At 39.7% G+C, this 27,131-nt stretch overlaps 1 protein-coding gene across 4 annotated transcripts; it reads right to left on the bottom strand.

Annotated features, from left to right (window-relative positions):
* Nucleotides 1-743: 743 nt before the first annotated feature.
* On the bottom strand, nucleotides 744-21,631 carry ints1 (integrator complex subunit 1). 4 transcript variants are annotated; one of them, XM_084743928.1, is made up of 47 exons: nucleotides 21,511-21,631; nucleotides 20,481-20,771; nucleotides 20,207-20,403; nucleotides 19,725-19,862; nucleotides 19,479-19,638; nucleotides 19,272-19,377; nucleotides 18,919-19,105; nucleotides 18,140-18,285; nucleotides 17,912-18,053; nucleotides 17,585-17,761; nucleotides 17,382-17,490; nucleotides 16,726-16,846; nucleotides 16,552-16,629; nucleotides 16,311-16,468; nucleotides 15,961-16,057; nucleotides 15,787-15,878; nucleotides 15,640-15,700; nucleotides 15,355-15,552; nucleotides 14,110-14,239; nucleotides 13,541-13,720; nucleotides 13,189-13,338; nucleotides 12,922-13,101; nucleotides 12,710-12,823; nucleotides 12,158-12,325; nucleotides 11,462-11,573; nucleotides 11,222-11,380; nucleotides 10,986-11,132; nucleotides 10,783-10,881; nucleotides 10,402-10,526; nucleotides 9,934-10,188; nucleotides 9,672-9,831; nucleotides 9,454-9,585; nucleotides 8,078-8,246; nucleotides 7,391-7,517; nucleotides 7,164-7,279; nucleotides 6,978-7,065; nucleotides 6,617-6,867; nucleotides 4,993-5,122; nucleotides 3,950-4,083; nucleotides 3,641-3,833; nucleotides 3,389-3,513; nucleotides 2,956-3,065; nucleotides 2,347-2,460; nucleotides 2,189-2,259; nucleotides 2,000-2,091; nucleotides 1,720-1,829; nucleotides 744-1,518 (listed from the first exon to the last, which is right to left on the bottom strand). In XM_084743928.1, exons 1-47 carry the CDS (start codon nucleotides 21,563-21,565, stop codon nucleotides 1,406-1,408), a joined length of 6,567 nt encoding a protein of 2,188 aa, XP_084600054.1. In that variant the 5' UTR covers nucleotides 21,566-21,631; the 3' UTR covers nucleotides 744-1,405. The 4 variants fall into 4 exon arrangements, with proteins under 4 accessions (XP_084600054.1, XP_084600055.1, XP_084600056.1 ...); XM_084743929.1 differs by having other exon boundaries at nucleotides 7,391-7,514; XM_084743930.1 differs by having other exon boundaries at nucleotides 12,719-12,823.
* Nucleotides 21,632-27,131: the final 5,500 nt, after the last annotated feature.

The raw sequence follows: 27,131 nt of genomic DNA, 5'->3' as shown, positions 1-27,131 counted from the left end.
TTCCATCACAGCATGTGCATCACGCCTTTAATTTGTCTGTTACACGCCAGTGAAGAGCGAGCGTACCTATGACAGCTGTTTCCAGTTTTATCAGGATCCAAGAATTATTGGAATGAAATGAAAAGTACCAAACCTTCCACCATTTATTTTTTTTCCTATTCCCATCTTGTTTGAGGTGCTAAAATATTATTATGAAAGGTAATAATTGGTTCTTGGGAAATTTGTGTTCTTACTATTTCAACATTAAACTGCTTTCCAATTAAACAGTGGTAAAATGTCTCCATTGAATTCCTGAACTACAGTTTTTAACCGCTGAAATACTATTATTATACTATTCACTCTGTCCGATAAAGGTGAATGGAAAAAAAAGCAGGCATATTCCAAAAAGTATTTTATTCAGTTCACATCGTGGCAGCTCACAGATGGCGTTCAGCTAACAGAAAAACATTGTGACTTCAAAAGAAGCAACCGGCTATTTAAAGACTCCCCGTTTAATATGGTATTCAGACAATGACAGTTTGCATTTAGGCTTCTTAGGTTTAAGAATTTGAGAGTATAGTGACAAAAAGTTTGGTGATTGACAGTTGTACGGGATAAATAGCTGCTAAATCACAGCTTATGTAGGCTAACACACTGAGGAGAATTACATGATTCTACTGACTTAAAGATTTTGGACACTCAAAATTTAGAGTAAGTAATGTTTTGGTATTTTTTGAGGCACACAATCTGCATTATAATTGGAAATTTATGCCGATATTTCACATTCAAACTAATAAAAGAATGGTGCCGCAAAATCCTGCCAAGTTCTACAAACACATTGAGCTCTGAAGTTGCAGAAGTGCAAAAACTCCCTCTACGATGTCTGAAAATGCAATAAAATGTTTTAATTCAATTTAATTAAAAAGTTTTAAAATGAATTGCGATCTTATATGTGTTATATTATAATTAAAGTACTGTTGACTATGACTCCAATTTCATATATTCTGTGTTGTCCTTAAAAGACTGTATAATATTATCACCTAATAATATTCCAATTTGTTTTATCTTTTTTCCATATTGGTTAATGTATTATTACATCATCGGTTAAAAATAATTTACATCCTTTATGAACTAATAAATGCACTAATTGTGGCATTATTAAAATACCAGCAATTTTGCAGTTTTAATTATCACACTTTCAAGTCATTAGAGGGAATTTTAACACATTCTTTGAAGTCACTAAATTATCCAGAAATTATTACAACAGCAGGATCCTTTAATCTGAAACACTGAAGAGCAACAGAGTTTGTTAATCTGTCGACATCAAATTAGAGCAATGTTTGAACAAAAGTCAGTAAGAAAATAATCTTGCTCTGGAATGCAGAAAATGAATGACTGTTTTCAGTCGGAGTTGTATGCTTTGTTGTTATGTTGCTTCCATGTGAAGGACCTTCATAGACTCTGCGATCATTGAACTGGTGTCAATTTGTCCGTAGATACCCACTAAAAACGCCTTGTGGAGCAAGATGTCTGCGTGCTCTGTGAGGGGAAAAGGCACATTACAACATGCAGCTATGAATGCGTGACTCCGACAAGTATTTTGGTGCATGCTTCATTAAATCTTTTTTTGTTTTTTTTGTTTGCTTTGTTGTTTTAATGTGACTGTAAGACAGGACAGGAATGGGAGTGACTCTTCCTTACCAGATTGCTGTCAACAAGAACTAATGAGTATCATCTTACCTTGACAGAGAAGCACGTATTCTGGAAGATTCCTGAGAGAAGTCTGCACCACGTCGAAGTTGCCGCTGCCCATACAGTACATGAATGTGGGCAGGAAGTCTGTTGCCAGGCTGCAGAAGAAAAAACATACACAGTAAACGGACTGCAGATTGATTGACAGACAGATAGATATCACTAAAGCATTATTCTGTTTTAATATTTATACTGTTTATTTCCTTTTTCTTCACATGTTGCTGCATGCTTTGTGTAGATGGTTTGGCCTGAAATGCTTTTAACTTACCAGGGATTATTCTGGATGCAGCGCAGGGCCAGACTGAAGGCCATGTTCCGACACAGCTCCTCAGTGGACGCCATGAGTCTCTGCAGATCGTTCTACAAACAGTGACACATGGTGGTGACTGACGTGTTACACACTGACTGTTGATGCTACACTTGACCTTTTGTTTTGTCTCTGTTGTTTCTGACTCACAATGAAGTACTGGATGATCTCTGGGCTCCTCCTTGATTTCTCATCCACCTCTGTCAACACTTCCAACACATCTGTAGCAGATGGAAAAAAAACATCAAGTTAGTCATTATGATGCAGGATTTATATATGTGAAATGGCTGCAGCAGTGTGTTAGTTACCCTCGACTGCCTCTCCTCTCGACATCTTTTTCAGGTACATCGTCATGTCAGCTGCACTCAGTGAAACCGAGGCAGATATGTTGACAAGGGGCAGGGAACCAGCGGACAAGTCGTCTGGTGAAGAGCAAAAACAATTATTTCGCAAGAAGAATGCAACAGTGGCTCTTCAGACTTAACACATAAAAAGTCACCATGTATCAAGACACACGCTTCATGAGATCAGATTTTAGTGTGAAAAAACTACAGATGGCAGCTGAAATAGCGCGCCCTTTTCTCTGTGGATTGTGCAACAATATGACTATGCAAAGGTAATCAGAAGGCTGGTTTCTCAAATATATAACTTTATTTAAGAATATTTGAGTTAAAAATGCTTTAGCATGTCAAGATAATATAACATATTCACTGTCAATCAATTACAGAAATGAACACTCAGTAAATCAGGGGTGGGTTGTAATACAGGCATTTACACCTGCCATGGAGCTCCTCTTGTCGTCATAAATGTTCCCCATTGTGCTAAATCTCTAGGCCCATGCTGGCTGGTAATATTGGTTGACCAATATAGCGGTCAGGCTCTAATTTTAAATGCTCAGAAGATCTTCCTGTGCTCACCATCTCTCTCTTCTGGCGCAACCTCTGCCGAAGAACTTTTCACTGGCAAAGTGAGTCCGGCCAGCAGAGATTTCAGTTGAACCAGGTCCGGGTTTTCTGCACACAGGGACCTGGCAGGCAAAAAAGCAAAACAAAATCTCTAATAAGGAGGACAAATGTCAACTATTTCCAGAATTCTGATTGTCTGATAACAATCTTGGTGTTTCTAATAAAGTAAAAAATCTTTTTTTCATGACTTTTTATTGTGATTATTATCTTGTAATTTATTATATGTTGTGTCCTGTTTGTTTTATCTGGACCTTAAGTCTGGAAAAAAGTTTGAACTGAACTAAAAAACAAAGACATTCTTGCTGTAAATACAGTAAACTCATGGTCTGCCATTTAACAGTCACATATTCATATTCAAAATATGTTTTTGCTATGATATACTTACTGCAAGATGTCTGAGTGCTTCTGTAAATAGGGAATGGCGGCTGCTGCATCGTGGGTGATGTACTTCTGTGTGAACTGCAAAAACTTATTGATGAAGACCAACGGAGAACGGGACCTCTGAAAGTTCTACAAGAACAAAGATGCAAACACGTATGAACATTATAAAACTTCGATTTATAGCTCATTAAAACAAGCAGTTGCATCCATCTTAAATCCTATGTTTAAGATGTGACAGTTTGTGTGAGCTGCCCACCTGAAGGACCTTCATGAAGGACAGAAGGCAGTCTTGAAGCGCCCTCTGGTGGTCGCTGTGGAAAACAAGTGGCTGCAGCAGCTCCAGGATGGCGAGCACATTGCTGAAGAACGTCATGTGGTTTTGCTGGCGAAACTCCTGCATGTTTAAGTGAATGCGGCCGTGTAAGAGTCCTGCAATCATGGGCAGGTGTCTGCAAAAAACAAAACAAAAAAAAAAACAGGAAAAACAGTCAACAGGTTGAGTCCCGTCCAACAGAAAATCAAGCATTTGTAGACTAAATCCAAAAATACTACTGCATTTTTTCACCTGAGCAGAAGAACAGGGTGTGACACTGCCAGCTTCCTACATGCAAGGTTGGCATCAGACACACGGCCCTCGGCAGACTTTGAGTCTCCAATGTCAGCAAGCAGCGTGACCAGACGATGGACCAGGACATCAAGCTGAGAAAAATACATGAAATAAGTACAGATAATATTGTGAAACATCATGCTAAATTCACTGTGTAAGTCATTAAAACAATATTATTCAATCCAAAAACCAAAAACTTTTTTCTACAAGCTGTTGTTGTCAAAATATTTTTTTATGAATACCAGAAGATGGTCATTACATCAGATCCCAATTTCAGGATTATGATCATTTTGTATAGAAGACTGTAAGGCGACCTGTGACACACTTTGTGAAAAGCAATATATCAGTGTATTTGTCACTGTTGCTTGTCCTGTTGGGCTTAATTGTAATATCTAAATGTAAAATCCAAATATATTTAGTTCCTACTATATCTGACCAGATATTTCACTTAATATGAAGACCCTCTAGGCCAGGGATTCCCAGTGTGGGCTGGGACCCACACTGGGAATCCCTGGGCCTTGAGAGATAATTAAAAAAAAAATAAGTTTCAATTTTCTAAGTTTAAAATCACCATAAAACATTTCTGATTCATTTTAAGAGGTAATCAGAACAATAAAACAAATAAAGTTGATTTACATTCTGTGTTATTCCTATTTCTTCTAACCTAGTTTAAAAGCTGTTATACAGGTGTTTGGTGACCAGTCACATTTACACTGGAATGTATCTTATATCTCGTCACTGATGGGATTAGTCTTCTGTGTTGATCAGAGTTTGATGGGCTGCAGAAGATGTACTGATTTCAAATTGCCATGGGCATTCTTGAGTTTGAGAATGGCAGCTCTAGTCTAATAACAGTATGATGTCTCTATAATATTCACAAAAATTAACAAACATTATACAATGGTATCAAGACATCGAAATTCAAATGTCACAACAAAATCACTAACATTTAGACAGTAAGGAGAACTGTGAGGTCTATGAGACAGGGAAGACATGTTTACCTTGCAGCTGCTGCCGTATGCAGCCCCCCCGCTGCTGAAGGTGCCTTCAGGCAGGGTAACGTGCTGGATGACCTCAGGGAAGTGCAGATAGATCTGCAGCAGCAAATTCTGGCACCTCTTACTCATTGCACTGAAAGAAGAAAAGGGTACAGAACACAGCATGTTATGGTTTAGAGGAAATGGGATGTACAGAACATGTTATGGTTTAGAGGCAAGGCTCCAACTAGAGAAATATGCCATTCACTTTATAGAAAATACTTTTATTTATTAGCATTATTGGCTTAGTACAGTTCAGCTGTCCATGGTAAAGCTAGAAGCTTAGTGACAAAATAATCAGGACTGTAATCCCTGATGTTATTGAGTTCTGTAGCTTGAAGCTATCTAATTGACAGCAACTGGCTGACCAATTTTGTGCAGCTATAGAAAGTTTGTCAGAGCTTTTCAGCTCAAGTGAGCTTTACTCTATAGCAGGACTAACATTATGAAGCAAACAATGTTCCCAGTTCCACCTAGATATTACCCTGGGTTTTGTCAAATTCACTTTCTGCATCTCTTTCAAAAGATTATCAACAGAGCTGATGTGAGATCACAGATTAGGGAGCACAACAAAGCACTTCTCTATTGTTTCTGTCTACAAGCAACAATAATTAATGTACATTAATACAAGCTAGGCACATGAATAGCGTAATGTAATTCTGCGGTATTTGCCTTCAAGTCACAGTGGTTTCATAAAATCCTCTAAGGCTCTTGCACTCTCTGTTAACTGAAGAGTTTATAACAGCTATGAATTAAGCAAATCAGAGCGACCTTGACCAAGAGTAAAGAGTCCGCTCCTTGTTCAATGGTTGGTGTGTAATTGGAATAAACACCAGCTTATCTGACAGCGAGGTTTCACAAGAAGAATGCTCAACATACAATCAAGTGTTTATTCAACACAAGGCCAAAACCCTTTACTTTCAACATGTTTTTATCCTGCCATATTTTCACTAGCAACCATTTTACCAGACAGCTTAGCTGTACTTAAAATACTGTAATTCGGAAGCTAATTTTGCTTGACCTTGGCCAAAGTTTCCTCATTAAAGTGGTTTAATAACCAGAGACATATTCATGAAAGGAGGGTTTGCCTCCACAAAGAGTTGCACCCTGATCTCTGACAGCTAAGTCAGAGCAGGAATTCACAACACAGGCAAGTTTAGAGCTTCAGCCTTAATCCTCTTGGCTTCATTATAATACACTGAGCTTTTAAAGAGATCACAGTACAGACGACTTCTGCTGGTTTTAATTTCACACCAATAGACCTAATTATCGAGTTTTCCCTGGTCCACAGCATTGTGGCTGACAGAGGAAGTCTAAAAAGTTCATCTGCACTGAGAAGGAAAATCTAGTGCGATTTACCCCAAGTTTATCAGCACGCCATAACAGGGAAAAAAATGACTTTCCGTATTTGGGCTAATTAGAAAGAACAATACAATGTGTCAAAATGGATGGGCTGAGCACTTTGGTGAACCTTGTATGATAAAATGTGATGAGCATATGTATCTTTTAATATGGAGAGATAAGATAGAGGAAAGAGAGTAAAACGAGAGTGTTGAAACAATAAATATACGAGAACTACTATCTTTACCTGTCCTCCCATTTCTTTGTGCAGTTGATGAGGTACTCTGAGACTTTCTTGATGTTTTCTAGATCGCCGTTGCAGTAGGAGTGAAGGAGGGGCAGCCTGGACTGGATGAGGGAGCAGGAGACCTGGTCCAAGCTGCTTTTTTCATCGTGGGGTGCATCACGACTGTTGAGCTCTGACTCTGACAAGATCAGGTCCACCAGACTGATGAGCTCATCCGAGCTGAGTCGGAGCACAAACTTCTCTGTTTTCTTCTGCACAGACAAAAAGAAAAGCCATGTGATTCCGGTCCAATAAAAAAGTAAAAAGTAAAAAAATAAAACGGAAAAAAAGGGTGACTTTGATTTTGGTCTTTTGATCTTACTTGAGAGATCTTCTGGTCACGTCCTTGCCAGATACGCGGGATGTGGCTGCATGCCCACAGGAAATCCAGGGCTGATGATGGGTCAAGTCTGAAAAATGTTACACAGAAAGTTAACATAATCTCTAACTGTAAGAAACATCATACAAAAGTCACACAAAAGTGCAAAAAAAGAAAAAAAAGGTGTACTTGTAGTCTCTGCGCTTGCCCAGAAGGGCACTGATACACTGCAGCAGGGTGGACCAGTTTGACTGATGTGTAAGCAAGGCCAGAAGATAGGGTCTGTAGGCAGGGGTTCCCCGTGCCTGAAACAAGAGAAATAGTGAGAAAGGCTGCATCGGGAACACCAAGCAAACACTTACTCCACTGCGATAACACAAGGGGAGAACATTATCTGCAGGCAGTGCTTATCTTACCTTGTTGAGGGTGAATAGCAGTTTCTGTTGAAGGTCTGGACACACTGAAGTGACCTCGGGGTCAAGATGCTCCAGCCAATCAACCAGCAGCCCAGAGCTCAGTCCCGACTTTGTCACCTCAGAGCTGCTGGCAAAGGTGAAACTGAAAGGTTACATCTATGGAGATGTGACTGAACGTCTATTCAATTCCTATGCCCTTAATCATGACCTCCAAAAGATAAAATGCAATACATCCACAATGGAGACAGAGTGCAACGCGTCACTCTCTGAAAACCATGCTGGAGGGGAAAACAATCACGGCCACAAAATGCCTGTTGCCAGCTTAAGACGAGATTTCAGCATCTCAAGGGATAATTTTAGCAAAATGACTCCTTGGACCAGACCTTGCATGTATCACTGAGCCACCTTGCAGAATGTACCTGCCTCTCTGGCAGTGCAACATGAACATGAAGATTCTGTAAAATTTTCTGACTTTCACAGCAAGGGAATCTGTGAAGCCAAGGTGAAGCTGCAAAACCAATTAAACCTTTCCAAATCAAATCCAATAGCAGTTTCCGTGTACAAGGCCACAGACAGCAAGTGAAGCTTTGCTATTTTTGTCACAGGAAGCCGTGTTTGTCATTTGTTCCTGTCAAATATAAATGTTTCTTGCATGACTTGAGAAGGAAATAGAATTGCAGTGCTCACTTGTTAGAATCCACTTCCTTTTTCACAGCTCGCTCCTCACTTTCCTGAAGCAGCAAGGAAATCACCATGGCAACAGGGCCAGCTGTCCCGTTCTGTGTACCAACAGTCATCAACAGAGACAGTAGCTCCTCCAAATACGGCGACCTCACCTCCATCAGCCCTTGTAACACTGGAATATAATAAAAACAGCATGCTTATTAACAGGCTTTGGACTGCTATGATGCATCCTTATGGAACAAAACAAAATATTAAATGTGGTGTAAATATGGGTGTAACGATAGATTGTATTACATGAATCTTTCAGTAGGAGGCTTTTGAATTAGTTCACATGGTTTTGTTTTCCTTTTATTTCAAAGTACTTTGTGCCCTGTTACATATGCTGCTGTGACAAATCCATTGTTTCACTTTAAAGTGTCAAGATGTACACTTAAATTAAAATAAAGTCCCTTTTACACTGGACAAAAAAACCCCAAAAACATTAACAACCACTAACATCTGGCTTTCGTCTGCAACTTTCCAACTTTCTCCCCTTTTTGGGGCAAATGTTTGTCCCCTATGCCAGTAACTACAACCTCTCTTTTGCTCCTTTTTCATACAACTTTGCTGCTTGGCTTGACTCAGTTAGACATGGTGCTGCAGCAGAGTGTGCACCAGCTTGAAAGCTGTATTTAGTAATGAAGCGCTTGTATTTAGTCATACAGCTGAATGGTGCACAAACATTTTATATGCATTTTATATACATTGTTATAAATGCTTCACTACAAAACTATTTTGTTATCTAAAAGCTTTGATTATGAAGCTGCAAAATCAGGAAAAGCTGGATTTTCATAACTTAACACAATTCATATCCACCTAAAAGCATAGCCGAATGTACATAAGGCACATACCAGACAGTACAAACACAGAGGAGGAGATAAAATAAACTTAAAAGCACAAACATCTTTCTCTCTGGTCTCCTGCACACAAAAGTTGAGTCTTGGCTCTCCAGCACATATCAGAAAAAAGAGAGAGCCAAACAGGTACACTGATAACAGCAAAAGGGTCAGTCGCCTATTTTTAGTGGGTTTATTTGCATTTTAAAACCCTGTATATACATGCTAATTTTGTTTTAAAACATTATTGTGGTAAAAACTGTACTGAAAATATTCCAAACCTTGTACATTGTAATGACAATAGTGGATAGATCTCACTTAAGAGTTTTTTCCCTGTAAATGCTAAAAAGAACTGTTGGAACTGTACTAAACAGAGAGTGTTTGTGCTTGGCGAATGAAAAGCATGATTAAATAAATAAACTCAGTGTCAAGACTGTAATAATAAACTGATGCTCAGTTCTACCAAAATAATCTACATTCACATTGACGCAATGACTTTAATACCTTTTCCAATGAGCTCTGCTTCAGCGTTACATCTGTCTCCAGCTTTCAGCATTGCAATGATGGCTCTCAGTGGCACTTCAGTATCTCTGTGATACGCCAAAGCCTCAGCCAGGTGAAGGAAACCTGTACGCACTGCAGGGCAGAGAGACACTTGTCATTCACTGTTTATATGAAACGTATTAGTTTAAAGGATAAAGAGTTAAAGTTGAGGTGCTCACCATCATTGTGCCTGTGTTTGTGAGAGTTCTGACCAGCGAAGGATTTGAGAAGAGTCTTTAGTGGTCCTCCCTCCACAGTCGGATTGTCTAACCAGATTAACATCTCAACAATGACCTTGAGGAATAGCGAGGAGAAAGCAATGTCCTGGGACACGAGACGCTGGAAGAAAAATCGAGCAGGAGAAATGAGAAAACAATTCCTATATTCCATTGTTTCATGAATCAGCATGGAAAATTTAGACTGACTGTCAGCAAGCCTTACCTGGTAGAGGTGAAGTTGGCGCATAAGTGGACAGGAGAGAGCATGGCTGCGGTGCATTGACATGACAATGGGGCCCGCGTGAGCAGAGGTGAGCAGGGCTGTTATGGCCTGTAGAAGCCGGAATGCCAACCCACCCTGCTGAATCTGACCCTGCTTGGCCCGCATCAGCTCTTTAGCCAAGGCCTGCTGCAAGGCCAGAGAGATTTGGCTGGGAGGGGGGCCGTGCCACCGAGGGTCCACCTTTAAGGGGAATATCTGTAGGAGAAAGGAAACACAAACGAGTCAGTCTGACAAAGATGTGACTAAACAACAGCTTGAAATAAATAGAGAAGAACTTTTTTGTTTGGAGATGAAACCGTTTGTAATCAACAACTGACAAGAATTGTCTTTCCACCTTGTGTTATCAGAAAAAGTTAAAATGGAAAAAACAACCACAAAGAAATGAGACAAAGAACTAATAAATCCTACCTGAAGCAACATGCCAGTCAGATCATCATCAGGCCCGACTGCAGGAAGCTGACTGGCTGCTCTCATCTTCACAGAGCTGTGAGGCGTTTCCACTGTAACTTTGGCCTTACTTGTTTCAGCAATATCTGTCATGAGGGATGTCGTCAGGACACAGACTTATTTAGATATATTATTGATTTATTCCTAATAATCAAAGCTTTTGTGTAAGTATAAATAAATCTTCATATTACTGAACACATCTACAACATTCTGAGTAATCAAAAAACTTTTTAATGTGAGTTCTCTCATTTAATAAAGAGAAAGACATAAATGACTTAAACTGTTATATAACATAAGATGAAATTGCACATAAACAACCATTTGCAAGCTAAAACCACCGACCTCTGTCTGGAGGAAGAGAGGAGCTCAGTAATGCATGGAAAGTGTGCCCCCCAGTGGCTCCTCGCTCATGCTGCACTTCAACCAGGTGTGCCATGTAGTCTATTGCAGGAAAACAAAATGAGATAAATCCTCAATATTTTAACACTATAAAATATCAGAATCTTTAACCATCTCAAAAGTGCAGAGATCTGCAGCACTCTTACGCTTGTCCATTATGTTCTGTTCCAGCGTCTGTGGATCATGGGAAACGGCCTGGTCCAAGTACTGCAGCAGTTTACTCATGCTGGACACTGGAATACCAAAGGACTGCACAAACAGCAGCAGCTGCTGAGGCTCCAGGTCTTGCAAAGCTGGGGGAAACACATATATTGTTTCGTTAAAAAGTGAAAAAGCATTTACACGGTGAGCAACACACATTTTCATGGACTATGACAAGTACCTGCATCAACCAATCGAGAAACCTCTGATCGAATCATCCTCAGTTTCAACCAATCAGGCAGCAGAAGGGCCTCCTCTGAGGTGTCAACCAGAAAGGCAGTGGGTAGAGGTTTCTTGTCAGGAAACCAAATGTCCAAAAGAGCGTAGAAATCACTCTCTCCTGTAAGGATACACATGGCAAACATGTTCTTACAGCCCTTTTAGCATTGCAAAACTTGAACTGTTGAGTGAACAGGATTACCTTTGGGTGGCCCCAGAGTCAGCAGTATAACCATGGCGTGGACTACAAGAATGTGCATCGTAGCAGTCTCTCCTGTGGTCCAACGCAGAAACACCTGGTCCTGAGATTCAGACTGAAAAAAATAATATTGCCAGATCACTATACCCAAAACTTTGCACTTAATTTTGAAAAAAAAAAAAAGTTTTAAGAATGTATACCATGTCACAACTAAACATGATTGTCCAACTATTGTATAACAGCAGATGCTTTCTGTCCTCACTGAATCTGTTAAATATGCACTTCTGTCATGTCATCAAACCAAGTACCTATCAGCTGTGCACTTGAGATCAGATTGGAGACATAAGCACTTGAGTAAAAGGTGGTTGAGTACTTGTCATTTTTCTATTTTTGCAATTTTAAACAGAAGGATCAGTAATAAATAGAAACAGAGGATCAGCTCATAACAGCGGGCCATGGCATGTGCGACACTCACGACCAGTTGGCACATTCCCACAGAAAACAATGCAATCAAATTGATTTTCTCCCTAATGGTCACTTGCTTAACATTCATCTTTGTCAGGGGATGTGGAACTTATGGAGCAGCTTATTTTTAAATGCTGCACTTACTTTGAGTGAGTAAGAAGATCAATAAAAAGTTATCCATAGCGTAAATGGTGATGTAGTTCAATCAGTGATACAATCTTTGCCAGTTCTCACCCAGCTGTAAAGATCCTCTCCCTCTTTGGTCTTCCTCATCCTCCTGATGTATGTTGAGAAGATGGTGAGGAAAGCAGTGAGCACGGCATCAGACTCAGGTCTGCAGGAATGTTTGGAGAACAGGTTGTTCATGATGGTGGAACGCTCGACGATCAGCCTGGCGATGTCCTGCAGGGGGTGATTGAGGATTCATGTCAGCACTGCTCCATGAAAACAGTGAAGTGAATTCAATATAATGTAATTTAAACAAATTCAGCACATTTCCGGTGGTTGTCCATGTAAGGAAGAACTACAGGCTATTTCAACTTGGATTTCTAGTCTCTACCTCTGGGTAGGGAATGTGATATATGAATATTTTTGTCACCTAACGCTAAGCTTTGGCTAACAAAGTAATAGCTAGTGGCTAAGGTGGTGGCTTGCAATGCATCCTGGTACATAAACTTTTCTTGGTCAATAGAGCACACACAGGAATTTTACTTCAACTGACATTAACCTTCAATGCTGACCGATATCCACATGAAAAGTGATTAATTTTCCCTTTGAACAACTCACTGTAATTACCAGAGCCAAGTCATTATGAGAAGCCTGCTCCTCCACTGGTGCATGCTGGGATAGGTAGATGAGATAGGCGCTGATCGTCTGTGGATCTGTCTCCATGTGAATAGCCTTCAAGAGAGCAGAAAGACAAGACAAACCCTTCAAATTCCTGCCAAGAGGTTTATACTGCAGTTACTGACGGTTAACTGGTTGAGTCAGACACTGACCTGCTGCAGAGCAGTGGACGTCATGCCTCTGACGCTGTCAAACAAGGGGAGCTTTGGGAGGTCTTGTAGCAGCCACTGGTACCCTGGCAAGAGCTCGGCATCTGCAGAGTCTTCCTCCATGGGCTGGTCACGCTCCTCTCCATCTTTCAGACCCCCCTCACTCAGCACCAATGACAAACCCTACACACATAATCATAACGCAAAAGAAATCATTCAACCGTATCAAAGTGCTAGTAGAGATCAACCTTCCTCCTTCCGGCGCAGTACCTTCATGGCTAGGACTCGTGACGCCACTTGAGAAGAGCTGAGACGACGCAGAAAGTAGTCAAGCACTTCACATGTTGTCTGTTCATCAGCCTTGGGACCTAACAAAAGATCCTGAAGCCGTCCAAGTAGCTGCCTTTGCTTTTGCTGTCTCTAAAAGGAGGATAGGCAGTTATTCTGGATTAGTTGAGATTCATACCAAATAAGTGCATGTATAAATTTTACATGTTAATTTGAGACCAATGACAGAACAAATACCTCTCATTAAGAGTAATCTTAAAAACAATGTCAAACCAGGACCATTTCAGTAATTGCTGACTGCCAAGAGTCAGATATGGTATTATAATCAACATACTTGTCTCTTCTTGGCTTTCTGCTCTTTACTCTCTCCCTCGTCGTCATCCTCTATTGGCAGGCTGTCGTCCGCAGCGTCATGCAGAAGGAATTCACACAGGCACTGCACTGGCAGCACATCCAAGGACCCCTCACTGGACTGGACCAAATCAGCCAACCATGGCATGGACTGAGAGGAAGCCTGTGAGGAATTGAAAATGCACCACAGTTATATGACACAAATTGAAGACAAAACTCTTAAGAATACTTTAATTTCTTTCTCTTTAGGTCAGCCTCAATTCATGATTGGCCAAGGTTTTGGTGCCAGTAAATTACTCATTTCAAGCAGGTTTTCTCCAGTTTAAAGTCTGCTTTGCTGGAAAAGCACAAGTTCACTATACCAGAGACTCTGGCTTCTAATCCAAAGCAAGTCCAGTACAGCACTAACAGCTTAAACTAACAACTTACATAAAATGCTTGTTGAGATACAATCCTTAATCAGTGAAGTCTCAGTGCAATGAGCAGTAGAAAAATGCAACAGTAAGTTTTGGGCAGTTGTGTGGTGTGTAGTAGCATGCACATAGCCATTACCTGTCTCTGAATGATGTTGAGGAGGAAGTCAGGGTTGCGGCTGCGGCAGAGGAGGTGTCCCAGACGAAGAGACTGGTTGAGGCTTTTTACCTGCTCCTGGACCTGAGGAGGAGGTCGACGAGGAGGACCCCTGAACACAAACAAACACTATGAGTCCATCTTTCATCAAACAGCAACTGTAAGAATACCTTTGTAATTTTTTTAAAAGTTCAAGTGCTAATGTCGATGCCTCTTACACAATGAACTGACAATGATTGTCTATGAGACTGAACTGCTGCATGGATGGACAGTGATGACAACAGTATACTCATTTTATACTCCAGCAGAAGTCAAGATAACAGTAAAAAGAAAACACTAAAACACACACTGTGACTAAAAATACAAGTAATATTTTAACATCTTTCCTCAAATAAAAGTAAATGCTCTGATTTGTGCTAGAAGACTAAAACCGACTGATTACATTTCTACCAGCTGTTTATGTGCAAAGCTAACTGAACCTCAAGTCATACTAACATAATTCAAAGATTATTAACCCACTGTAACCTAAAAACAAACAAACTAACAATATACTGAACATAATACACATTAACGTTGCATCAACTAACAAAATATTTTGTTCAACCACAGCAGAGGCTTCTTCTCAAAGTTTTCTGAATCAAGGTGCACCATATTGGGTCTAAAAATCAGTCCTACGGTGCTAAAAATCCTCTCACAGGCAGCTGACACATTCACTAGACACCTCTCTATTTCTGCTCATCATTTTTTAGTGCTGTTTTTGTCTTGTTACATCTGGCATGAGTGATATGCACAGATGGATACACCAAGGAATCATCATGTCCCATCCATTTAAGTTGAAATCTGTCTTTTGCAATGATGCAAAATAAATAAATTCCCTTCAAATGCATTAAATCAAAGTAAAGAGCCTGCTTTGAAAATCAAGGGACTAGAAAGGGCAAAAAAAGTAAAAAATTGCCATAAAAATAAATACTCAAGTAAAGCACAAACAAACTCTACTTGAATACAGTAACAAAGAATTAGTAGTTAGTCACTTTCCTCCTCTCGGAGTAAGTTTACTGTCCTCACTCAAATCTAAAGAAAGTGGAGAATTTGACTTCTATGGTCATATGAAGTTGTCTCAAAGTCCAATATGAGTAACTTTTCACCCTTAAAAGGGGCATTTTATTTGAGAATACAATCAATCAACTAGGTGCATGGTGCATGAGGTAATTCGTCTTGGTGTCTTACTGTGGATCCAGACTGGTAAGCTGAGACAACAGCAAGCTGTTGCTCTCTGTGATGGTCTGTTTGGTGGAGGCTGCTGCCAAGTGGCTCTCAAAGGCCAGGATCTCTTGTTTCTCTCTCTGGGAGATCTGCAGCTCCCTGTTAATCATTTCTGTCTTTGTGTCCTCATCCGCAACAGTGCATGGAGGGTAGGTATAGTTACTGTGGAGGCACAGAGGGAGGTGTGTTACGTTATTCAGCATTTTTATCTTGAAACTCTTTTCATTTTAAATGATAACTTTCACCTACTTTGTCATGACCATCTCCATGAGCATTTTCAGCGTAGGATAGCCATCCCAGGCAGCCATGCCTAAAGGAAAATATGACAGTTAACAGAGAATATTTGATATCTTTGAATATATGTGTGTATGCAATAGAGAAAACTGAGTGCTGTACCTATTTTCTGAGGATTAAATGCTGCCACCACAAGCAGCAGCAGCCATGCCTTCCAGTACAGTGTGGATATTGCCAAATTTGGCGGTTGGTACCTTGAACATGAAGAGCCATTTGTTACTTAAGACTGTAAACTGTATGACCTGAAAATGTCTTAAAAGCCAGTAAAGGCTGTACCCTGCAGGCAGCTGAATGTTCTCTGGGTGGTGGTATGTACACAGATTGAGCACTGCGTCAATGAGTTGGATCCTTTCCACTTTCAGGACCTCCAGATCTGAAAAAGAAACAGTCAGTCAGCTCAACTCATTCAAGCTAACAAAAATCAATGAAACAACAATATTTCCTTTGATCATACTTTCCTACCATACTAGCTAAAGATGCGAATAAGCAGTTGTCCCTTGAAAGACTGCTCACTAAACCCGAGGCACATGTGTTTACCAAATGTCCAAATATTCTGCCAGACAGTAATATATATGACCGTTAACTGTGATAATAAACAGTTACAGCCTCAGTGGATCTTCACACACCATCAGACTGAACTCCAGCAGCCCTCTTAACCAGGTGATCTGCGAGCTCCATGGCATCAGCTGGGCCCAGGGGCAAATCACGTGACAGCCCAATGACCAGAATGCGCATCAGTGTGTCCTCCAACAGAGGCACCTCGGAGCAGAGGCGAAGGAAGAAACTGAAGAATAAAAAACAAACAGCTTAGCAAGGTGACAGTGCTCAGAAAAACAAGATTATTTTGAAGAATGGAGGAAAACTCACTTTCTGTCACTCTCTGGAGGCCAGTTGTCCCACTTGTAATATGTCTCCGGTTGCTCTGTGAAAAGCACTTTGTGAAGGCTGCGGACATGAGAGAGATTCATATATAAAGTAGCTGCAAACAGGATTAGCTTGTGCAGTCTGAACAATTAACACATTAGATGTGCAGTTACGGACCAGTGAACATAGTCTTTTGCGCCAACTTTACTGATGGTAGGAACAACGGTGTGAAGCCACCACACAGCGTCTCTCTGGATGGCAGCTATCTGATTCTGAAATGACCTCAGGACCTCCAGATCTGAAACAAACCAGACTAGTGTTAGTCAGTGAATTAACTAAGGTAGATGGCGGTCGGCATGTTTGGAGATGCAGCATATATTTTTGCCGCTTTATCTTGTCTATTCTGACGAGAAACTGTCATTATACAAGCTCACTCTAAAGCAACCACAGTCCTTATGAAAAAAGTCATTTTACTTTGCAGAACACAGGTGATCCCTGTTTACCGCTGCCTCAATATTATTATGCGACTTCAGTGTTTCACGAGGTTATTTCGGATTCACTGAAGTCACATAATAACACAAACAAACTAACAAATCAAGGCAACGGTAGAAAAGCAACTCCTGTGTACTGCAAAGGTGATGTTTTGCTTATGTAACAGAGGTTTCCCATCAGAAAAGGCTGTCTGATGGCAAAGTGAAGCTGTGAAAATATTCTAAAAATAGCGTACACTTCAACAGATATTGCTTTTTTTTTTAACTATCCCTTTAAGGCAATGCTTATCATGGATATTATGATTAATAAAAACATCAGTAGAGGAGAAACACAGCACTCACTCTTCTTCTCTCCTTTGTCCCATGCAATGCCGGCTTCTTTGACCTGAGCAGTGATGCCCAACATCATGGAGACGGTCAGTAAATCTGTCACCTGGATAACAAAGCGCTCCTATGGGGAAAGATGAAGATAAACAACTCAAATTCAAGTGTAAACACATGAAGATTAAAGCTGAAATGACTGAGGGATTTTTGTACACACTTACTTTGAACTCCATGTCAACATAGCTGGACTCCTTTCTCTCCTGCATTAAGCCGAAGCAGAAGGACTGGAAGTTAATCTCATGCTTGGTCTGTTTGATGATTTCTCTCAGCAGAGCTCGGGAGGCACGGAGGTAATCGTCCTTATTGGTTAGCAGGTCCTGGAACACCATCGCCAAGAACTGCAGACACAATGGAAGACAGGGAGGATGTTGATTGTGAGACACAATAGAATTCAGATTTCATAAGCCAATAAAAATGAGAACAGAAACTAACAACTGATGAAAACAGTAACATAATTTTCTAAACAATTCAAAAATCCGTAGTTTCACCTTTGGAGCCTGCTCTGGGCTGTGCTGCAGCACCGTGTGGAGGACCTGCATGTTGTTTGGATTTCTGGCATTGGAGAGCTCATTGAAGATCACCAGTTTCACCATAGTGCCCAGGTTGTCTCTGTGTGCGTTGAGCAGCTCCCTGGAGAATCAAGAGACAAAGCGCTAATCAGTGTAAGTCACTGCACTGAACAACAAGCTGGAGGTAAAACAAGAGACTCCACAGACCTGACACACAGCATATAGTGGTTGAGGAGGACTTTGGGTTTGAGTCGGATCTTGATCAGGTTGGAGATCACCTCCATGTCGTCTGCTCCGTGGGAGTTGCAGTTCATACACAAAGACATGAGGAGGTCTTGAGCTGGTCGAGTCAACTGTGCAAACACACAAAAACAAAGAAAGTTCATTAATAATCATTAATTACCATAATCAGCATCCATATTCATGATGATTTCACATTAACTAAAAATTGTGACCATCAGAAAAATATCATTAGTATATTGTTGCGTGTCTTGCATTTAATGTTCTTTCTGATTTTGTTCTTTGATACTATAAGCTTCAGTTCATTAAGCCTTATATTTATATATATATATATATATATTCTCTGATTCCAGATTCTTAAATGTGAATATTTTCTAGGTTTCTTTACTCTCATGTGAAAGTAAACTGTCATAGAGGAATAGTTTTGTGTTGTGGACAATCGTCCAAATGTCATCTTGAGCTTTTGGAAGCACTGATCAAAATTTTTCATAATTTTCTGGACCAAACAACTAATCAATAAATCATGACAACAATCGAGATTAATCAGGTATGAAAATAATCATTAGCTGGAACCCTAGTTTCATTTACACAGATATTGTGACAAACTATCTGTTACTGCAGGGCTGCTGCTACTATCACTCTGCTATTCACTCATCAAATTCAGTATTTCACTACTGGCTGCAGACAGAAACTACTGCCATTGTGATACTGGGAAACTGCGGGATCCCAGGATATTTCTCACTCACCTTTGGGTTCTGGAGCCACATCTCCAGCCTCTGCACAGCCATGAGCCGTGCCTCTTTGTAGCCACATGTGGCTGTGAGCAGACGCAGCAGGTTTCGGGACACGTTGTCCATCGGCTGCCTGCGGTTCAACTGATCCCTGAGGACATCAAGCACGTAGTCCTCCACGCTCTCTGCCAGTTCATCATACCTACAGCACACCACAGGGTGAGAAAAAGGGCAAAATGGTTCAGGTCTAAATAATTTAATAGTGACAAATTAATAAAATGTTGAAATTATCTAGAATAAAAAATGTAAACCATAAACACAAATTATATTATATGGGTTTTTATGGGTCTACATGGAAGTTTTCACACCTTGGCATGACCTGCCCTTCATCCTCAGGGCTGAGTTTCTCTTCAGCTATCAGCAATTCAGTCTGGCTGTCATCCTCATCAGGGGTTGAAGGATGAGGGCTGCTACCTAAAAACAAAACAAACACAGCATTAATCAATCAGCACTTGTTTCCTGCAGCAGAACTCTAACACCCAACAAGCCTGTGTGTTTTCTCAGTGCGGCCGTACCTGCACTGAGATCTCCACCAGTACGGCCGGTGTCAGCCTGCAGCAGCATACTCTTTGGGGGCATCTTTGTCCCGAAAGCAGTCTGGATGTTGTCAACGAAATTCTTGCAGTGAGAACTGTCCACCCAGATTCTTTCCCCCAGAGAGTCCTCAATGTACACCTGAAAATACATTTTAGATTGAAAAACAGTTCCTTCATGGCTAAAATAAAGTACACTTTAAAAAAAGGAATTCAGGAGATTCTCACTTTGACAAAGATCTCGGGCCAATTCTCATCCTCCTCATAGGCTGCCATCAGCAGATTGCAAGCAAGAACAGACACGAGGCTGTTCCCCTTTGCTTTGAAGTTGATTGAAGCATCCCGACGCAAGAGGCTGCACAAGGCCTGGATAGTAATAAAACTCCAGTCAAATCCTGTTTTTTACTTTGGGGAAGATTTCTTTGCATAGCTAACAATAACTACTCGATATCAAAAGTTTTTCTAACAAGCTCTTCAGTTAGGTAAACCAAACCAGACTCGTCAAGATATCTTTTAAAGATGATTCATGAATATACAAACATGAAAACTTGAACTCATACACCAAAACTACCCATTACTTTATTATTTTGCAACTGAAAAACAAGTCAAGGCTATCAAAACATGTGCACAGCAACATAACACTTGTCATAATCATCATCACCACGATGCAACATTATGGTATTAGAGGATCACTTAATTGGAAATCTTACCTCAATAATTCCTTCAGTAGCAAAAACATTAGGCTTGATTTTGGCCAGGAACATGAGACTGAGGTACAGCGTTATGTCAGGCTTGGCTCGGTTCATCTTGAGTTGTTTGACTGCTCCACACAGCAGTCCCTCAATGCGATCATCATTTCCTTCAGACTCTGCAGCTTCAATCTCATCCAGCAGCACGACCGGTGACACTGCAATAAAGTCAGACATTTGTAGCTGTTTCTATGTTAACTTTCAAAAAAAAAAAGGCACAAAGCCCCTGATTTACCTTCAATAGGAACAACTGAAGGCTCCTTTATTGAGGGGGATATTGCTCTCTTGTCTACAGCTGCGACATCAGCAAGCCGTCCCAGCGCACTGACTGGAGGGGTGGTGGATAGTTTGGGCCGCTTGGCGAGGCTGGAGAGTCCCGATGAGGAGGGCAGAGTGGAGGAAGTCTCTCTCTTACGGTCAGCAGGTAAACCTGTAGTCGCTGGTTTCAGGAGGACTGCGGGGGCTTTGGGCTCGCCAGCCTGACTTTTTGACCCAAGAGCAATGAAATCTCCTGGTGGGGGGTGACCTGAGGAAAGGAGAGGTTACAGTAAGATATGATTTGCTTCTGAGGAAACAACACTAGAGCTACAGTCACACTGTAAACCTTACTGCTAAAGTTGGATTTACTGCTCAAATCTGTTTTTTTTTTGTTTTTTTGCTTGGCTGTTCACATCATTTTTTAAATGTGTCAGCAACAGTGAATTCTTGTAACTTCTAACCTTACATGTTTTCAGCAACTATGTTCTAACATGTATCATGTGTTTGGAAGAAAAACTCCCTTTTCTCCATGGACTTTAATAAATTGGTGTGCAGCTGAATCCAGCCAATTCATGAGCAAAAAGATGGGGATGGGGAGTGAGAGAGACAAATTTCTATTCTGTTTAATTTACACTGTTTTATATATGAGAGTATTTTCTTTAATTATGGCTGTTTGTGGAGCAATGGTTACTACTTTTGTACAGTGGTGTTGCAGAACAGAGCAAGGAGTGGTGGAACTGTGATGTGTGTGGCTTCGCACAAACAGATTTCATTCAAAATTTCAGGATGTCTGCCAACAAGACACTTCAGGCGAGTGAAGTTGCACAAAAAATCAGATCTGTATCTGATTTAGGACCACATATGAAAGAGACCTAAATGATACCTGAGAAGATCAAATTCCCTGCGATTTCACAGTTCACACTGTCATGAAAAATCAGTTTTGGGCTACTTTTGCCTGCAGTGTGAAAGTAACCTAAACTGACACAGGGGTTGACTTTAGATGTTACCTGATGGCTTTGCAGCACTGGGGCGCCTGAGAGTTGTTGGCTTTGGACGATTCATGTTGACCAAGTCAAAGGCCCAATAAACAGCAGGTTAAGATGGTGACATTACCTGGCTGACAATGGTCTCTGTGAGAGGAAAAACACAGAGGAACACAAAATTAGCAAACATAAAGTACACAAAGTTAGTGACGTTAGATCATCATTCCCAAAGACTGTAGACCTACAGGAGATTGCATGTGGGTCCCCCAAGAAATAAGAGATTATAGAAAAAATTCTGCAAGTTGAAAAGTTATATTTGCAGTACACCTTTTAGGATTTATAGTGTTTAACATGTGTTTTCAAAAACACACGTCCAGATAAAAGACGAGTATTATTAACTGATAAGACCTATTGTGAATTCGGTCGCAATGGTTTGTAATTTTTAAAAAGTGGGTCCCTATTCAAAAAAAAAGCTAAGGAAACACTGCCTTAGTTAATGTGATTTATCGGCTGAAGCTAACATGAACTAACACTTGCTATTTAACTGATCATTTGGCAAGGATTAAAACATTAGCGTTGAAAACCAGACGTAGCGAAAAAGCTGCTTTCAGTCACCGCTAACAGCCTGTGTGTTGTTGATTATATGTGTACTAACTTGTAAATTTAACAAAAAAATTGTTAACATTGCGCTAACGACAACAAACACGGCTAAGGCTATGTGGCTGCTAGCAACTTCAGTTAGCTTAGCGGTGTTAAACGTAGCACAGACAGTGAATGATAGCGTTAACTGACCATCAAATTATCAACTTTAAATTAAAAAGGACTCACTGATTTTATTTGGCTTCATAAAACTGATCGTGGTTAATCTGCACAATTCGCTTTAAGCACAAAATTTACGTTTGCCGACATAAAGCTATCTGTGTGAGACAGTCTGAGCCGTGACGGCTTCTTCTTCTCTGAATCACACAGTTCGCTAACAAACATAACAGCGCACACCGCCACCTAGTGCCAGGCGATGTTGCTCCACTGAAAGCAGTGGATTCATCACAGATAGACCTTTTCAAAGCAGAAGTAAGATGTATGCTTCGCTTCACAATGCCAGAATGTCACGAGTCTCCCCTACTTCTGATAGCGCTGACTATATCAATATTCCGTTACACCTATTTATATTAAAACGTTTTACCTAGGAATCCTTCACCGGAAGTGTAAGTATGCCATCGTATCTAACTTGACGCTAGCGACTTATAGCTGTAGCTACTCGTTTTGACCAACAGGGAGCATTGGAAGAAATTAGATGGTATGTTTCTGCTGTCTGGTGGCCACTGTGTGTAACTACGACTGCAATATCAAGTTGGACACAATAGCATAATATAACTTCCGGTAGCGACTTTCAAAGTAAAACTTTCAAAATAATAGCTGTGGTTATGACCAGTGGAGGGCACTGTTTTCGTGTCTTTTTTTCTTTTATACTGCCTCACATTTAACACGATACAAACAAAACTGCTCATACAAGGGGTATAATTACAGAGTATTCAAAGTAATTAAAAACAGTTGCTTTGTAGAATATGAATTTTATTGAAGAAAACTGATGTCAGTAGTGAGTTTGTTTATAATTTGACTTCCAGGTTCTTCAAAAGTTGTTGCATTTCATCTATGTGTACAAAACAATATCAGGAATTGTTCAGCAGATGTCGCCATTTTGACTGGATCATATGGTTCAAAACAATGAATCATTTTAAGGACTATAATTGGTTTAATGTGGTACAGTCGGTGCTTGAGAAAGCATTTTTTCCCAACGCTAGTGTCAGCAGATATTTTACCATCTCATAATGATAATCAGGAATCCATGGGATGTTATACATGCACAATTAATCTATTTTTCTTATTACATTTTAGATATAATGCTAATACAAGCAAATTACAAGTTACTTTCACTAAAATAACATCTGAAGACAATAAAATAACAGGTTTGGGAGTTGAATGTTGCTTTATTAAGAACTGGGATAACCCCATGAATTAATATTATAATCACTACAAGAGAAAAGAATGACTCAGTATTCCTGGAAAACAGCACAAATAGTTTATGACATTTTATTTTTATAATAATTAATGATGATGTAATGATGAGTCATCAGCTGTTTTTCCTCCTGGAAAAAATAAAAGTACAAAAATAAGAGACAGATTATTCTACATGATGACAAGATTTCTTTTTTTGTATTTAAATTGTTCTTTTTCCATTTCAGTGCACTACACTACATAAACTGTCTTGTCTCGAAAAGCCAAGCAGACAACTTTACGCTTACATGCCTCATTTAAATAGCCCAAATTTAACACAAGGTGGCAGCAGTCTCCATTCCACTGCATTAAATTAGTAGCATTTGTTCAATGTGGGAGGTTTCCACCTTATCAGAACAGGACTTTATCATTTGTGTAAATGCATGAACGTTTCTGAAAATCTAATGAGACAAGACTTTAATCTAAACAGACTAATCAACCATGATAAAATAAAGACATTTTGTGAAGGACCACACACCTGAAAAAGAGCAGCACCAAGACAACATAAGAGCAACTTTATTATAACTGTATTTTAAATACAGGAAACACAGAAGACTGAATCCCATTTATCAGCCCAGCAGCCACAAAATAAACCATCAGACTGAATCCAAAAGGAAACAAGATGCAGATTTTTTCAGTCTTAATTCATCACAAAGTCTCATGACAGTGAGTCACACATTAAATCAGTGTAGATGCAAGATGCTGAGAAATTACAGTATGCAATTTTTCATCCTGACATTATGTCCAGGAAATGTCGAAGAAAACAAAATCAGACCATCAAAGCTTTACCACCTTAATGATGTCAATATTTAGTCCCGCCCATCGTCAGAGCAGTGATTTGTTCATTCCTTAAACATTGCTAAGCACCGTCAAGATGATCAAATACAGAAAAAGGTACCTCTCCGCTTCTCTGTTAACAAGCTGCTGTTATGAAAAACTTTAATTTTGCTCATCAAACAGCTTTCAGTGCGATGAAGCCGTGAGAGAACCTTAACAGAACCATCACAGTCCACCATGGCCCGCTCCAGCTGCTGCCACCACTACTACTGTAACCTCACCATGTTCGTTTCCATGCAGCTCCAACCTGCCAGCTGGTTACGTAAAGTGTTTTCATATGAAACACATTTTGGTGAAGTCAGTGGAATGTCCAGTCAATGTTCCAAATTAAATCTTGTGTCATATGGGAAGTCTACAAATCTGCAAAAACAATTCTCTTTTACTTCTGAAATTACGTGCGGCCCGAACTGTGCCAGAGGCAGCTGTCTCATGTGTCAGGCATCCTCGGTTAGATATTCCTGAACAATGTGAAAACACTTGGAGGGAGAGAGTGATTTTATCCAGTGTGATTTATTCGACTCAATACTTAAGCTTTTAAAAAACTCTGCATGGTCAATATCAGCCCTTTACTCACTAATAATTTGGAGCATTTGGAAGAAAGAAGTGATCCCCTTACAACAGGGGGCCTCTTTGTGCCAGATCAGATTTCTGGGTTCAACAGTCTGAGTCAGAAAGAAGTAAGATTAGTGACTCGGTGTTACTTCCTGTAATCCAAAACGGCCTGTAAGAACCTGGACCCCACAGCACGCTGATCTAACGAAAACCCCGTCAAGTCTGCCGCACATGTTCTGCTGTTTTTGTTGTGTTAGACACGATGGGTGTATTTCAGGTCATCTGTGGACAGTGTTAGCAGATGGACAGTAATTGGCTTGTGTGGCACAGACTGAGCAGCTGGATGTCAGACTGATGTAGAATATCAGAGGTGATCCTGCAGAGACTTTGTCTCACCAATTTTTATTTGCCTTTGTCAAGAAACTGTCAGATGCTGCAGGAAACAGACAAAATCAGACATTATACCACGACTACAGTCTTTCTATTTCATTGTTTGTGTCTATATTATATTTTATGCACAGTAACATTTGATTTCTTCTAACTCTGATCTACTTTAATGTAATCTCATCTCTAATTTAATATAATGTAAATTAATCTCAGCCATCTCATGTCTAATCTAACATAATCTGGTCTCATTTACTCATTATATTTCATTTTATCTCTAAGGTATTATAGAGTTATGTAATACAATCTACTTTCATCAGATCTCACCTAATGTAAAAAAAAATCCCATCCTGTTTCTTTTTATTTGTCTCTTATCTAGCGCAATTTAATGTAAAGTAATCCCATCCTATTACTTTTTGTAATCCACTACTGTGTTTCAACTCTACTGTAATTTTATATAATCAAATTCAATTCCATCTCATCTTGTGACATTTTTAATCTCATATAATCCAGTCACATCATATCACATCTCTGGTGTAATTTAATGTAATGTAATATAATCCCATCTCATCCAATCTTCTCTAAAATATACTCTAGTCTAATTTAATCCCATTTCATTCTACGTCAAATCATCACATTTAATATCATCACATCTATAATGTAATGGAGTGTAATCTAATCTAATCACATTTATTCTCACCTGTGTTCTAACATGAGGTAATACAGGTTTATTTCATTTAATCTCATTACATCTCATTTCCATTTGACACTAGTATAATATAATCCCATTTTATTCCACCTCATTTAATACAAATTGCACCTGTAATCTAAGTTTATCTAATCTTTATCTAATACTGTTTTATTCTCTATTTTTCTCATTTCATGTCTAATGTAACCAGGGCTGGAAGAAGTATTACCACAGTGCAGAAATACAAGTAAAATGCATGCATTTAAAATCTTACTTACCTCCAAGTACATAAGTATTAGCATCAAAATATAAATACCAAAAGTAAATGTGCGAAATGGCCCTTTTCAGAAATGTATATTTTATTTTACTGGACCCATGTATTAATGTGTGAGCATCACTAATACTGCAGCTGGTAAACGTGGATCTGATCATAAATACTTTATACTCTTCTGGGTAATTTAATCCCTGTTACAAATGCATTGATTTTGTAATTACATGTAACTAGTTACATGTAAGTAGTTACTCTTCAGCACTGTCTGTGTGAAAATTTGTTTTATTCAGTGTATAGCCTCTTGAGTCATGGCCATGTTTGTGTTGTGAGGTCACAGTGGCCTCGAGTCCAGGACCACCAAGTGTTTGTACCAAACCTGAAGAAATAAGAAATAGAAAAAGAGTTTGCAAGGTTTTTCAGCAGACGTCCTTCAGCATACAGTCATGAATGTACACTACATAAAAGTAGACTGATGGGTAGAGTAGTATGCAAGATTAGCTGCAGACAAGCTTCAGGTCTGTTGGTCACTCATCTGAAAGCTATCAAATAAATGCAGTGGAGTAAAAAGTCCAATATCTGCTTCTAAAATGTAGCAGAGTAGAAATATAAAGTGTCATTAAATGGAAATACACTAGCATGTACTTGAAAATCTTCAGTACAGTATTGAGTGAATGCACTTAGATATTGTCTAAATGTACCACTGACTCTAATGTAATCTCATCCATCTCTTTACATCTGCTCTTGACAAAGCTGTTTCATTTCATCTAGAAAATACGGGAGCAGAGCAGAACTGGTTCACCAAATGATGCTTGCGTTTAACTTATTACAGGAAGGCTACACAAAGGAAATAGTGTGCTG

This window comes from Lutjanus erythropterus, chromosome 19, assembly GCF_056507025.1.
Source record: "Lutjanus erythropterus isolate fLutEry1 chromosome 19, fLutEry1.hap2, whole genome shotgun sequence".
Lineage (NCBI taxonomy): Eukaryota > Metazoa > Chordata > Actinopteri > Lutjaniformes > Lutjanidae > Lutjanus > Lutjanus erythropterus.
Note: the sequence above shows the minus strand (reverse complement) of the source record. Positions and strands in the feature narration are given on the sequence as shown.